General features: G+C 44.7%; 1 protein-coding gene across 4 annotated transcripts; it reads right to left on the reverse strand.

Annotated features, from left to right (window-relative positions):
- Nucleotides 1-22: 22 nt before the first annotated feature.
- Nucleotides 23-15193, reverse strand: LOC109920226 (serine racemase). 4 transcript variants are annotated; one of them, XM_048619737.1, is made up of 8 exons: nt 14586-15193; nt 14277-14412; nt 12890-13019; nt 12285-12388; nt 9257-9376; nt 4875-4949; nt 4495-4704; nt 23-605 (listed from the first exon to the last, which is right to left on the reverse strand). In XM_048619737.1, the coding sequence occupies exons 1-8, from the start codon at nt 14594-14596 to the stop codon at nt 411-413; spliced, it is 981 nt and encodes a 326-aa protein (XP_048475694.1). In that variant the 5' UTR covers nt 14597-15193; the 3' UTR covers nt 23-410. The 4 variants fall into 4 exon arrangements, with proteins under 4 accessions (XP_048475694.1, XP_020375856.1, XP_048475695.1 ...); XM_020520267.2 differs by having other exon boundaries at nt 14277-15193; XM_048619738.1 differs by lacking the exons at nt 14277-14412; nt 14586-15193 and adding an exon at nt 13346-13449.
- Between the last annotated feature and the right edge of the window lie 752 nt (nt 15194-15945).

Consider the following 15945-nt stretch of genomic DNA (forward strand, 5'->3'; position numbering starts at 1 on the left):
ATTTATGGAGTGAGAGATGACAAGCATACACTACCAGCTCAGTTTCAGAAATTCTTCTTACATTATTTTGAACAATTAAATTAAATTAAAACCAATTAATCAAGTTGCAGAGCGACAGCCCCTTAAAGGAGTCCTAATACAAAAATTAAAACTTTAAAGCAAGCTTAAGAAAATGAAATTAAAATGTAATTTTGGAGTGGGGAATAATGCATTCAAGTCTCTGTGATGCTCATGAGTTACAGCAGCACACTGGTTATGCCACATTTCCACTTCCCACATGCCACTAATCGTAATTATTAAACAATTAATATCTTTGACCCACTGATTATCATTGTAGGTGCCCCTTCAATTTCCTGATCATCATCTCTCACACAAACACCCTTTTGCTTCACCAAGAGGTCAAAGTGGTCTCACTCAGCGACCTCTGGCCTGGGTAGCCACTCAAGAGAGTCGAGGTCCACGTTGCCTCCACATAGCACCACACAGACGTTGTGGAGATTTCCCGGGAGGTCTCGGAACCGGCGGGAGAGGACCACTGCCACCCCAAGGCCAGCGGTGGGCTCAATCACCAGCTTCGCCCGCTCCCACATCAGCCGTGTTGCCTGCTGCAAAAGATAAAGAGCTGCAGTTGTAGAATACTGTCACCACTTCGGGACGTCCTTAGAATACCACACGTAACTCTGGCCGCCAGATTGTAACAATGACATAGAGGCAGTGGAGAGGATGCAAATGGATACAGGATGATACCAGAAATGCGTGGGAATACATGTCAGGAAAGGGTGGACAGGCTGGGACTCCCCTCTTCCAAAACAGAACGGCAGAAAGGTGACCTATCAGAGGTTTGTAAAATTCTGAAAGTTTTCAACTAAGTGGAAACTGAGACGATGTAGCCTCTTGTGAAGCCATAAGACTATAAGATATAGGAGCAGAATTAGGTCATTCAACCCATTGACTCTGCTCCACCATTCGATCATGGCTGATTTGTTTCTCAAACCTATTCTCCTGGTAACCCTTCATCCCCCTACCAATCTAGATTCAGAGTCCTCAACTGCTCCTCGTATGACAGCCCTTTATCCTCAGGATAGAATATAGAACATAGAACATTACAGCGCAGTACAGGCCCTTCGGCCCTCGATGTTGCGTCGACCTGTGAAACGAATCTGAAGCCCATCTAACCTACACTATTCCATTATCATCCATATGTTTATGCAATGACCATTTAAATGCTCTTAAAGTTGGCGAGTCTATTACTGTTGCAGGTAGGACATTCCACGCCCTTACTACTCTCTGAGTAAAGAACCTATCTCTGACATCTGTCCTATATCTATCACCCCTCAATTTAAAGCTATGTCCCCTCGTGCTAGCCATCACCATCTGAGGAAAAAGGCTCTCGCTGTCCACCCTATCTAATCCTCTGATCATCTTGTATGTCTCTATTAAGTCACCTCTTAACCTTCTTCTCTCTAACGAAAACAGCCTCAAGTCCCTCAGCCTTTCCTCATAAGACCTTCCCTCCATACCAGGCAACGTCCTGGTAAATCTCCTCTGCACCCTTTTCAATGCTTCCACATCCTTCCTATAATGCGGCGACCAGAACTGTCTGCAATACTCCTAGTGCGGCCGCACCAGAGTTTTGTACAGCTGCAACATGACCTCATGGATCCGAAACTCAATCCCTCTACCAATAAAACCTAACACACCGTACGCCTTCTTAACAACCCTATCAACCTGGGTGATCATTCTTGTTAACCTCCTCTGGAGACCCTCCAAAGCCAGCACATCCTTCCATACATATGGGACCCAAAACTGCTCACAATATTCTAAATGCTACCTGACCGGGGCCTTACACAGCCTCAGCAATACATCTCTGCTCTTGTATTCTAGCCCTCCTAAAACAATGCTAATATTGCATTTGCCTTCGTAACTACCAACTAAACCTGCATGTTAACCTTAAGACAATCCTGAACTAGGACTCGCAAGTCCCTTTGTGCTTCAGATTTCCGAAGCCTTTCTCCATTTAGAAATAGGCACCTCTATTCTTCATAACAAAGTGCATCACCTCACTTTCCCACATTGTATTCCATCTGCCACTTCTTTGCCCACTCTCCTAGCCTGTCCAATTCCTTCTGCAGCTCCCCCACCTCCTCAACACTATCTGCCCCTCGACCTACCTTTGCGTCATCTGCAAGCTTAGCAACAATGCCCTCAGTTCCTTCGTCTAGATCATTAACATATAACATGAGTAGTTGCAGTCCCAACACACACACACACACACACCCCTGCAAAATTCCACTATCACCAGCCACCATCCTGAAAAAGACTCTTTTATCCCACTCTCTGCCTTCTACCATTTAGTCAATCCTCTATCCATGCCAGTACCTTGCCCTATCACCATGGATTCTTATCTAATTTGGCAAGTGAAGCACCTTGTCAAAGGCTTTCTAGAAATCCAAATAGATCATGTCCACTGGCTTTCCTTTGTCTAACTTGCTTGTTGGCCTCCTCAAAGAATTCTAACAGATTGGTCAGACATGATCTCTCCTTGACAAAGCCATGCTGACTCAGCCCTATTTTACCATGCACTTCCAAGCAATCTCATCCTAATCAATGGACTCTAAAATCTTACTAACGACTGAGGTTAGGTTAACCAGGCTATAGTTTCCTGTCTTCTGCCACCCTCCCTTCTTAAACAGGGGTGTTACATTCGCCATTTTCCAGTCTTTTGGGACACCCCCGACTCGAGCGATTCCTGAAAGATCACCACAACTGCCTCCACAATCTCCTCAGCTATCACCTTCAGAATCCTGGGACATAATCCATCTGGTCCGGGTGATTTCTCCACCTTCTGACCTTTCAGCTTCCCCAGCACCTTCTCCTTAGTGATTGCTACTGCACTCACTTCTACTCCCAATTCTCTTGAAGTTCTGCTATGTTGCTGGTGTCTTCCACTGTGAAAACGGATGCAAAGTACCTACTCTGTTCCTCCACCATTTCTTTGTTCCCCGTTACTACTTCTCCAGCCTCATTTTCCAGCAGTCCAATGTCCACTCTTGCCTCTCTCTTACCTTTTATGTACCTGAAACAAAAACTCTTGTGATCTTCTTTTATATTACTAGCTACCTTACCCTCATATTTCATCTTTCCCTCCCTTATTGTTTTTCTTGTTATCTTCTGGTAGTTTTTAAAGGTTTTGTCTGCCCACTAATCTTCACCACATTGTGTGCTTTTTCCTTTTGCTTTATTGTTGTCCCTGACTTCCCTTGTCATCCATGGTTATCTCATCTTCCCCTTAGTATATTTCTTCTTCCTTGGGGTGAATTTATGCTGTGCTTTCCAAATTACTCTCACAAACTTGCAATTACCATGCCGTTGCTGCTCCACTGTCTTCCCTGCTCGGCTCCTCTTCCAACCAACTCTGACCAGCTCCTCCACCACGGCTTTGTAGTTACCTTTACTCAATCGTAAAATTGCCAGAGGTAGAGCTTAACTCCAGGCAATCAACGTAAGATGATCATTAAGAAATCCGACTGGGAATTCAAGAGAAACATCTTTCCCCAGTGAGTGGTGAGAATGTGGAACTCGCTCCACAGGGAGAGACGGAAGTGAATTGTACAGAAACTTTTAAAGGGGACAAGCAAATGAGAGAGAAGGGAACAGAGTGTAATAGTGGATTTGGATAAGAAAAGGTAGGAGAAGGCTTAAGTGGAGCAGAAACACCAGCATAGACTGGAAGGACCGGCTTTTCTGTGCGCATATCCTGTGTAATATGTCCCAAAACACTTCACAGCCACTGAGGTACTTTGCCAAGCGTAGTCACTGTTGTAATGTAGGAAATGTGGCAGCCATTTTGCATACTCAAAGATGCCAACAACATGAAATAATGACTGAACATTTGCTTTGTGATATCCACTGAGGGACAAGATAGTGGGGAGAACAGCACCTCTATGCTTCAGAATACTGGCGTTTTAAGTCCATGTGAAAGGTGGGTAGAGGCCTCAGATTAACCAAAAAAAGACACTACTTCTGTTGGGTATAGTACTCCCTCAGTACAGGCACTGGAAGAATCAACCTGGGATTTGTGTTCCAGTCCTTGGGGCGCTCAGACCAATAATTCACTGACTTTGGTGTCAGTGCCACCCACTGAGTCATGGCCAACATGATCAGAACTGTAGCTGCAGTTTCCTCGATGGTTCAAGTCACGACTGACACCACCTGAAAAGCATAACTGGCACCAGTGCCCTTGGGGATATATAACCTGTCGAGGATTCTGACATCCATTCAGCGATACTGGCTGAAAACATCACTCTGCTCACTTCACCCAGTATTCTTGAATACCTTGCTGCACCATCTGATAACATGTGTAGGCAGGTGGAGTACCAGCTGGTAGTCAATCTCCATGCCAGCTGCTCCCTGGAATTGGCGAGGATGGGGGAAGGGGTAGATGTCTAAATATTGCATGGCTGAAATTCAACATGCGGGTTGAGGGGCGGATACCTTAATCTCTTCCTCACTGACAGTGAACACATCATCCACCAGGTCCCTGATGATGGGCCAAGTCTTCTCCCCGATGCTGGTCTTCACTCCATCAGCCACCGTCACAGGAGGGCTTGCGTTGGGGGTCAGGCAGCCACACTGCTTGGACCGATAACAGTCATCTGCATTCTCTGGTTCTGCTGCATAGATTTTGACCTGCGGGCGTTGAGTCTGTGGAAGATAGAGTGGGTGGTAGAAGGGGACAGGAATGGAAGGCATGAGCATGACATCTAATGCAACGCGTCTAACACGCTGCGTGTTTTCGTGCTGTTAGCTCCAGGTCATTGTGTGAAACATAGTTAGTGTCCGTTACTTGCTCACCTCCCATCCACAAACCCTACCTTGATGGCGACTGCAATTCCTGAGATCATTCCTCCACCGCCAACTGGAACCACCACTGCCTGTACATCTGGGACCTGTTTGACATGAGACCAAGGCGTTAGAAGACGGATTATGATGGAACAGGGCATTTGGACAGCAACATAGGAACAGGTGTAGGCTGTTCAGCCCGCACTTTGATCCCCTTTACCCACACAGATCTCATAACCCTTTAAGCCACTGATAATCAAAAATTTATCAACCTCTATTTTAGACATACTCAAAGATTGAACGTCCACAGCCCACCGTGATAGAGAATTCGAAAGATTCATAACTCTCTGGGTAAAGCAAATTTCTCATCTTGGTCCTAAATAGCAACACCTTTATGTTTAAGTTGTGCTTCTCAGCTCTAGACTCTCCAAGCAGGAAAACATCTTACCCTATCTATCTGTTTAAGTATTTTGTAGGTTTCAATTAGATCACCCCTCACTCTTTGATACTTTAAAGAAATCAGGCCTAATTTCTCTTTATAGGACAGCCCTGCCATCTCAGGAATAAATCTGAACCTTCATTGTGCTCCCTCTATGGCGAAAATATCTTTCTTGAGACATGGAGATCAAACTGCACACAGTACTCCAGATGTGGTCTAACTAAGTTTTAATGCAATTGAAGCAAGATGGTTCTGTGCTGCAGAATAAGGTACAATTGTGCAGACACCCGGATTTCGGTCAAGATTTTGGGTACATGACTGATTTGAGGCATGATGTGTGTCGAAGGCAGAATGCTCAGGGGAAAACAGATGTAATTGGACCAATAGTTCTCCACCACTCTGGGTTTTTCCTCCCCTTGTTGAGAGCGGTTAGCAAATTATATGGGATCTTGAGCTTCAGATAAAGAGGAGCTAATTCAAAAGGAGGGATGGTCGCTGCATAAAGCGCTGGTTAGGCCACAGCTGAAGTACCGCATCCAGTTCTTGGCACCACACTTTAAGAAGGATGTCCTCAAGAGGGTTGAGAGGTGACTTAACAGAATGGTTCCAGGAATGACGTTAGTCAATGATGGTTATAGCATCACAGACAGGGATGATTAAAGCTCAGGATACCAAGATGTGGAAACAGTTTGGGTAGAAGTGAGAAATGGCAAAGTCAAGAAGTCACTTGTGGGAGTGGTGTTAAGCCCTTAACAATAACCACATGGCAGGGTGGAGCTAAAGAAAGAAATAGAGAGAGTTTTCCAGAAAGCATGGTGAATGTTCTTGATTATCAAGGGGATCAAGGGTTACAGGGAGAAAGTAGGAGAATGGGGTTGAGGAATTTATCAGCCATGATTGAATGGCAGAGCAGACTCGATGGGCTGAATGGCCTAATTTCTGCTCCTATGTCTTATGGTCTTATGAAGCAAGTTAAGTATGAAGTAATATACATACAAACATCAGACAGACAAGGGTAGAATGTTTCGGGGATATTTCTGGAGTTAACCATAATAAAGGTACCTCTAAGTAGCAACAATCATAATACTATTGAATTTTATAGTCAGTTTGAGGGAGAGAGGAGTGGATCCAAGACTATGTCTTCAAATTTAAACAAGGAAATTATGAGGGCATTAAAGCAGATCTGGCAAATTAGGTTAAAGGAGAGCGCTATAGGAATGTAGCGACAAACATTTAAGGGGATATTCAGAATATAAAGAACAGATACTTTCCAACGAATAAGTAAAATTCCAAGGTATGGATCTATCATCCACGGTTAACGTGAAACGTTGAAGATATATCCTTTTCTTCAAGTTTAATATAATTATGCAAAGACACGTGGCAGGTCATAAGATTGGACAAAATAAAGAAAGAGGGAGCAAAGAATTAAGAAGAACGGAAACTGGAGAATGAGAGAAAGTGGGCCAGAAATATAAAAATAGATAGAGTTTCTATAAATATGTAAAGAAGGAAGACTTTAACAAAGTGACCTTTGGGTGTATAGAAAGTGAGACTGGAGAATTGTTAGTGGAAAATAAGGAAATGGCAGATTACCTGAACAGGTATTTTCAACCAGTCTTCACTGTGGAAGACACATGTAACATCCCAGAAGTAGCAATAAATGAGGAAATGGAAAGGAAGAAGGAAAATTAGAAGAGTGGTACTGAGTAAATTGTTGGAACTGTGCCTGCGCCCTGATGGTCTTCATCCGAAGGTATTAAAAGAAGGAGCTAGTGAGATAGTTGATGCTTTGGTTTTAAATTTCCAAAACTCGCTTGCTTTGGGGACAATCCAATTAATTTGCAAGACAGTTAATTTAACTCCTCTGTTCAAAAGGGAAGGAAATAATAGACCAGTTACTTAATAACCTTCATCGGAAAAGTGTTACAAGCTATTGTTTAAAAATTTATAGCAGAACACTTGGATATCTTCATGGTAATCAGCAAAGCCAACAAACTTTTATGAAAAGGAAATCAAGCTTGACCTATTTATCGAAGTTCGTTGTGGAAAAAGGAGAAACTGCGAATGTAGAAACATAGAAAATAGGAGTAGGACATTCAGCCCTTTGAGCCTGCTCTGCTATTCAATATGATCATGATGTGAGGTGCCAATGTTGGACTAGCGTGGACAAAGTCAGAGGTCACACGAGACCAGGTTATAGTCCAATAGGTTTATTTGAAATCACAAGCTTTCGCAGTGCTTCGAAAGCTTATGATTTCAAATAAACTTGTGGGACTACCACCTGGTGTCATGTGACTTCTTACAACATGATCATGGCTGATCACCCAACTCAGTTACCTACTCCTGCTCCCCTCCCCCCACACCATTAGCCTTTGATCCCTTTAGCCCGAAGACCTACATCTAAATCCTTCTTGAAAACATTCAATGCTTTGGCCTCAGAGTTAGTAAGCAGGTTATCTCAGAGCACAACAGGACCTTGATTAGATGGGCCAAGATGTGGCAGGTGGAATTTAATTTAGATAAACGTGAGGTGTTGCACTTTGGTAGGGCAAATCAGGGCAGGACTTATACATTTAATGGTAGGGTCCTAGGGAGCGTTGCCGAACAAAAAGACCTTGTGGTGCAGGTTCTAGATCCTTGAAAGTGGAGTTGCAGGTAGACAGGGTGGTGAAGAAGGCATTTCGTACACTTGCCTTTATTGGTCAGTGCATTGAGTATAGGAGTTGGGAGGTCATGTTGCAGCTGTACAGGACACTGGTAAGGCCACTTTTGGAATACTGCATTCAATTCTGGTCTCCCTGCTAATATGAAAGATGTTGTTAAACTTGAAAGGGTTCAGAAGAGATTTACAAGGATGTTGCCAGGGTTGAAGGGTTTGAGCTATAGGGAGAGGCTGAATAGGCTGGAGCTATTTTCCCTGGAGCGTCAGGGGCTGAGGGGTGACCTTACAGAGGTTTATAAAATCATAAGGGGCAATAGGGTGAATAGCCAAGGTCTTTTGCCCCAGAGTACGGGTGTCCAAAACTAGAGGGCATAGGTTTAAGGTGAGAGGGGAAAGATTTAAAAGGGACCTAAGGGGCAACTTCTACAACAGAGGGCGATGTGTGTATGGAATGAGCTGCCACAGAAAGTGGTGGAGGCTGGTGCAATTACAACATTTAAAAGGCATCGTGATTGGTATATGAATAGGATGGGTTGAGAGGGATATGGGCCAAATCCTGGCAAATGGGACTAGACTAATTTAGGGTATGTGATCGACATTGGCAAATTGGACCAAAGTATTTGCTTCCATGCTGTACGACTCTATGACTCTACGTACGATTGTCAGACTTCCAGAGGCATTTGATAAGGTGCCGCATCAAAGGTTATTGCGAAATACAAAAGCAGATGATGTAGGAGGTGGCATACTGGTATGGATAGAATATTGGCTGGCTAACAGGTAGTAGGGCAAAAAGGGTCTTTTTCAGGTTGGTGAGATCTAATGAGTGGTTTGCCATAGGGATCCATGTTGAGACCTCAACTGTTTACATAGTTTATGAACTACGTGGATGAAAGGATGCAAGGTATGCTTGTCAAATTTGCCAACAACACAAAGATAGGTAGGTGAGTAAATTGTTACATCATCATTAGGAAGGCCACAAAAGACATAGATAAATTGACAGAGTGGGCAAAGATGTGGCAAATAGAGTATAATGTGGCAAAATATGAAATTATCAATGGGCCATTGCAGCAGTGGCAGACATACCAACTGGTAATGCAGAGTTTACTGTGCAATGCTGAGCTATGAGAGTTTCACATTGCTTCTTTGAACTGGGAATATGGATACCTCTTCAAATCAAAATCGCTCCATGCCAAATCTGGGCTGTGTAGAAGTTGGATGCAGGTCAATGGTACACACTCCAAACCCAAATCCCTGTTACACACAATGGCTCCATCACCTAATTCCATATTTTCAGACACAATGGTTCCTGTTACCTGTTGCAAGATCTCCAATCCAATGGTGCCTTGACCCGCAATCACAAGGGGATCCTGGTTAGAGTGGATCAGAATCCCTTGGGTCTCCATAATGACCTTGGACACAGTTTCCGTTCTGGACTAATGGAAGATAAACGATAACAGACCAAGAATTAATTTCAGAGCAGCATGGCTCCCTCGAACATGCTAGAAACTACATCTACATTTACACACACAGCCATGTCCTTTGCAAAGGGAAAGAACATGCCTACCCATTGCATCTTGTCAACTGAGCAAAGCTTGGTGACAGAAAGTGCTGGAGAACCTCAGCAGATCTGGCTACACCTGTGAAGAGAGAAACAGAGTTAATTTTCAAGTCCGGTACAAGTCTTCTTCAGAACTGTGGTAGACAGCACTCAAAATGTAACTCTGTTTCTCTCTCTACAGATCCTGCTAGACCTGTTGAGCTTTTTCACACTTTCTGTTTTTTATTTCAGACTTCCAGTATTTGTAGTATTTTATTTTTATTAGCGCTTTGGGGACTTTGATTAGAGCCATCCCCTGGGACATTTGCCATGGAAATGCCTCAACAAACATAGTAAATTTGCCATTCAATTAACACCCTCTTCTAATGCAATATAAAATGTTCTTCCCTTTGAAATTTGGCATTCTGGCAACTGCATCCTCATGCGTGCAAGATGAAAAGTTCAACAGTATGTCACTTCTTTCAACAGCAACTAATTTGCTGTAGTCCTACAGCAACGCCTCTCCTTCATCAGGAAGCTAAGGAAATTTGGCATTTCCATAAAGATACTTACCAATTTTCATAGATGCACCATAGAAAGCATTCTGTCTGGATGCGTCACAGCTTGGTATGGCAACTGCTCTGCTCGGGACCATAAGAAACTACAGAGTTGTGAACACAGCCCAATCCATCACACAAGCCAACCTTACATTCATTGACTCTATCTATACTTCCTGCTGGCTTGGAAAGGCAGCCAACATAATCAAAGACCACTCCCACCCCAATTATAATCTCTTCCAACCTCTTCCATCAGGCAGAAGACACAAAAGCTTAAACACGTTGTACCAACAGATTCAAGATCAGCTTCTTCCCCGCTGTTATTAGACTTCTGAATGGACTTCTCAAATTTCAAATGTAATGTTGACCTCGCTCTTGGTGCACCTTCTCTGCAGCAGTAACATTGTATTCCTCGCTCTGTTCAATCACACTACTGCACTTTGTATGGTATGGTCTGCCTGTACTGCATGCAAAACAAAACTTTTCACTCTACCTTGGTACATGTCACAATAATAAATCAAATCAAATATATTCACTGAAATTCATGGGCTCCAATCCTCTCAGGTTAGCAATTTGTCCTGTTGCTTGAACCTAGGTACAATCTATCAGGATACACGGAACAGGCTGGCCTTTGAACTTTAGGGAAGTGAAAACTGAGGGGATGGCCTGATTAAGGACTACAAACTAATCACTGTTTGGTCAGTTAGAACATAAACATTGCTAAAAAGGGACATGAAGGTGGAGCTTTTCATCTTGTACTCTTTGGGACTGAAGTGCCAGAGAGGGAACAACAATTTTAATGCAGCATGAAAACAGAGCGCTGATTGGTTGGATATGGGCTGACAAAAAGGTGGAGCAGGAACTCGAACTTAGTTGACTGACTAACAACCACACTGTAGGAAGAATGTGATTGGACTGCAAGGGTACAAGGTAGATTCACCAGGATGTTGCCTGGCAATGTTGCATTTCAGTGATGAAGAAAGGCTGGATAAGCTTGGGTTGTTCTCTTCGGAGGTTGAGGGGGGAGCCTAATAGAGGCATGTGAGATTATGAGGGACATGGGCAGGATGAACAGAACGCAGTCATTCCCCTCAGATGAAGGGTCACTAACAAGGGAGCGTAATTTTAACGTGAAAGACAGGAGGCTTAGAAGGGATTTGAGGAAAAACATTTTCACCCAGAGGAGTGGTGGGGTCTGGAATGTGTTGTCTCGGAGGGTAGTTGAGGCGGGAAACCTCACAACCTTTAAAAAGTACTTGGATGACCACGTGAAGTGTCAGAACATTCAAGGCTTAGGCCTAGTAAGGGAAAGCAGGACTACTGTAGGTGGTAATATATCTTTGCTCGTATAGACTTAATGGGCTGAAGGGCCTTGTCTGTACTGTAAATTCTTTGAATTCAAACCAGGTAAGTCAAGTCTGACCGCTCATGGCACTGCCGCGGGGATTATGGCTAGACGATGGCCTAGCGACAGAGTATTAATCCAGAGACCCAGATAATGTTCTGGGGACCTGGGGTCGAATCCTGCCATGGCAGATGGTGGAATCTGACTTCAACCATAATCTGGGAATGGGAGTCTAACGAGGACCATGCCAATAGTCAGGAAAAAAAAAACATCTGGTTCACTAATGCCCTTCAGGGAAGGAAATCTGTCACTTTACCTGATCTGACTACAGACCCACAGCAACATGGTTAAATCTTAACTGCCCTCTTGGCAATAAATACTGGTCCATCCAGTGACACTTAGATCCATGAATGAACAAACAAAATGCAGTACAGATTGGCTATCTTCATGCACCTATTCAAACCTATGTGTGTTTATCTTCCAGTGTGATTCATTTACACATGCTACAAGTACATTCACTCACAGGACTTTGCATTTTGTGGTCTTTGTTCAAAAGGAATTGAAAAATTCCAACATCTTGTCTCTACACAGCAATCTTTGAACAAACGAAGGGTAGAAGTGGAGATGTTTGTACTTCTAAGGGAGACCAGGCATCATAAATAGAAAACAGATTCAGAGACCAGTTCACAAAGAAACAAGGATCAACTAGGAACAGCAGTAAATATAAAGATTTCTCTACAATATCAACACACTCACCATCACTTCCTGGGAACAAGTTGTTTATTAAAGGCCATATAAAGATTCTAGCCTGACTGGCCTTTCTCTCAAACCCCAACATACTCTTGCCCTTTCCTTTCCCCGCTTCCATCTGTCACAAGTCGGTCCACACAACTGAGCCTTACCTGGTCGCTGGGCTCACACTCCACAATTTGCGCGCCATACTCCAGTATGGCAGCCTTTTTGCACGCCGGGGCATTTCGGGGCACAACCACATATGAGGGGATCCCTGAGACAGTTCAAAACACACACACTTACACGGGGCTTAACAACAGCAGTGTCCCTAACCTGACTGCACCTTCTTCAAACGAGGAAGAGACGGGATGACCCAAGATCCACCTCATTTTCTACCCTCACCATACCCATCACTGGCTCACCATTTCAACATTAACTTCAACTGCGAGAAACACTGGGGATTGCATCCTTCAGATGAGGCAGTCTGTTGCTGTATAACACTGGGGTACATTAACGGTAGAGACAGGTCTGTCACTGTACAACACTGGGGTACAGTACTGCTGGGCACAGGTCTGTCACTGTATAATACTGGGGTACAGTACTGGTGGGCACAGGTCTGTTGCTAAAAAATCCTGGGACACTGGAATGATGAAGAAGGGTCTGTTTCTGTATCACTCTGGGGTCTAGTGTTGGTGCAGACAGATCTGTCAATGTATAATACTGGATACAGTACTGGTGGGGCCAGGTCTTATTTGGCCTTTTCTGCAGTCCCCACCTTGCATTTGAGCAGCCAAGGCCAATGCCTGTCCGTGATTACCACTGCTGTGTGTCACCACAGCTCGAACATCCTCGCCATTTTGCCTCCTCGCGCTGAGGCTGGACACTGCGTTCAGGGCTCCTCGGATCTGAAAGGAATAACAAATCTCATCAACTCGCTGGTGGAAAGCAAACGATACAAAATTTTTGTCCTCACATTCAAATCTCTGCCGCGCCACTCCCCCCCCTCCGCCTATATCTGTAACCTCCTCCAGCCCCCAAAACACTCCAAGATCTCTGCATTCCTCCAATTCTGGCATCACAAGAAACTCTAATGTCCCTTGCGTCAACATTGGGGCCACACCTTCAGCTCCCTGGATACTTACGCTCTGGAATTTCCACCATAAACTTCACTTCTCTCCTTTAAAGGTACTTCTTACAATCTGCCTCCTTAATCAAGCTTTTGGTCACTCACCCTAATACTTCCTTTCAGACAGCTGTGAAATATTCCCTGATAATTGCTCTTGTAGTTTCTGGGGATGTTTTATTGTGTTAAGATTGCCATAAAAACACATTGTGTTAATATGAAAAGTAGTCCTAATGTTCTACCAGCAGAGTGCAGTATCACTTAGCTATGTTAAACTGACTGGCTCAAATTATGGTGTAGAGCTGGATGAACACAGCAGGCCAAGCAGCATCAGAGGAGCAGGAAGGCTGACGTTCTGGGCCTAGACCCTTCTTCAGAAATGGCTCAAATTATATCCAGGACCCAGCCGAGTGTCATGAATAATATAGTGTTAAATAGTCTGGATTTTTATGATAACTGGTTCTATACAACAGGAGTAAATTGGAAAAGGTTTGGTCTCTTGGGATTGTGTACATTGGGATGAATAGAAAGGGATTTAACCCACTAGAATTGCATACAATGGGAGTGAATGGGAAAAGTTTGGTTAATTGGTATTGAGTAGAATGGGAGTGAATGCAAAGCGGTTTGGTTAATTGGGATTATGTAATATGGAAGGGAACAGAAAGGGTTTGATAAATTGGAATGTATACAATGGGAGTGAATGGGAAGTGATTTGGTTGATTTGGATTGTGTACACTCGGAGTAAATGGGAAGGGGTTTGGTTCCAACAGGATTATCCACAATGGAAGTAACTGGGAAGGGACCTGAGTCCATCAAGATTATGTAGAGTGGGAGTGAATGAGAAGGGGTTTGGCTGATTGTGATCATGTACAGTGGGATAAATTAGGAAGGGATTTGGGTCCACTGAGGTTATGTGCTTCCTTTGTGTTTCAAAGACCAGATCCAATTCTATTTATTTATCCCTGTCCTGTTTCTGAATCAACAACATATCGATGCAGCCGGACCGGGGTGGCATTTCAATTTCTTAAAAGCATCTTACCTTGAAAGATCCAGTTTTTTGGAAAAGTTCACACTTGAGAAAGATTTTCCTATCAGCCCGCTTGTCCAGGGTGGAGTTGGTGAGGACTGGCGTCTGGTGGACAACATCACAGATGACCATGTGAGCCTTCTGTACACTAGCCAGGGAGACACAGTACTGAGACTCCATGGCTACTACAACTAGCAAAGAATTTCAACAGGAACTGTATAAAACAGCAGTTAAGACCACAGATAGTACATGCAGTGCCAATTGCCACATTATAGGAAGGATGTGATCGCAATAAGGAAGGGTGCAGTGCAAGATCCTTACCAGAATGGCATATTGTAACTGGGAGACAAGATCAGATAGTCTGAGTTTGATTTCTTTGGAACAGGCAAGATCTAATCAAGATGTACAGAATTGAGGGTTCTAGATAATCCAACTTGCCTTGGCAGAGAAAGTCAAATGACAAGTGAGGCATAGATTTAAAGTAAGCAACAGAATCCTTTTCTGTGCAGGGGCTTGGTGCATGTGATGGGGTCTGGAACACAATTCATGAAAGGGTAGTAATATCCTTACTGCTCCTGAGAATAAAATTGGATCTGCACTTGTAGCAACAGGGTCTACAGACCAAGAGCTGGTGGAAAGTGGGAATGAGACTAGATGTCTCTTTTAGAGATGATAGGAACAGACAAGATGGGCAGAATGACCTATTTCTATCAGGGCTCTAGGGATAGGGATGAGGCTATGGGATTAAAGGAGCTATTGGGAGTGCAGAAGGGGGGAGAAACTGAGCTAGTGATGCCTCATTTTTTTTTACAATGACGGTGGGGGTGCAGTCATATGCGCTGCACCATAGGTCCCGTTGTAAAAGCAGCAACTTGTATTTGCTCTGGAAAAGGGTCGGGATCAGAAAGAGAGCATCTGAGCACCCAGACGGCAGGCCTCAAACGATCAACTAGGCCTCGACGTCTCCATGGTAACGGCACCAAGGCGCCACCCGCCCCCTTCACCAGTTGTGACCCCGCCCTTCACCGTTATCCCCGCCTCCCTTCCGCACTGACCACGCCCCCTAAACGGAGGAGCCCCACCCTGAGCTTGGGCCAGCCCCCTACCGTTCTGACCACGCCCCCTCACGCCCTGTCAACCCGAGTCTGATCCCGCCCCCTCCCGGACTCCGACTCCGCCCCTTCACCCTCAGCCCGAACTCCAATGATTCTGGTCCCCGCCCCCTCACTGACGGTCACGCTCCCGCCCTGACTCTGACCCCGCCCCCTTGGCTTTGGCCCCCGCCCCCTTATTAACTCTGGTCCCGCCCCTTGATCGCACCGACTCCGCCTCCCGTCCGGACGATCCCATTCTCACCTTCCCGCGGGAGGAGAGGGGTGTCCGACTAGTCTATTTTTGCGGGTCAGTGGAAGCCGAGCCTCGGGAAGACGTCACTTCCGACAACGCTGAGGGTGCCTGAAGTGGCAGCATGGCCTTAAACAGTGGTAATGGGCCCTGGGTGAGGGAGAGAGGGATGAGAATAAAGAGAAAGAGAAAGAGGAGAGGGATGGGAGAAAGGGAGAGGGAAGGAGAAAGAGAAAAAAAGAGGGGAGAGTGTGAGAGGCAGGAGGGGAGAGAGACAAATACAGAAATTTCTGGAGAAACTCAGCAGGTCTGGCAGCATCTGTGGAGACAGAAACAG

This window comes from Rhincodon typus, chromosome 43, assembly GCF_021869965.1.
Source record: "Rhincodon typus isolate 14 chromosome 43, sRhiTyp1.1, whole genome shotgun sequence".
NCBI lineage: Eukaryota > Metazoa > Chordata > Chondrichthyes > Orectolobiformes > Rhincodontidae > Rhincodon > Rhincodon typus.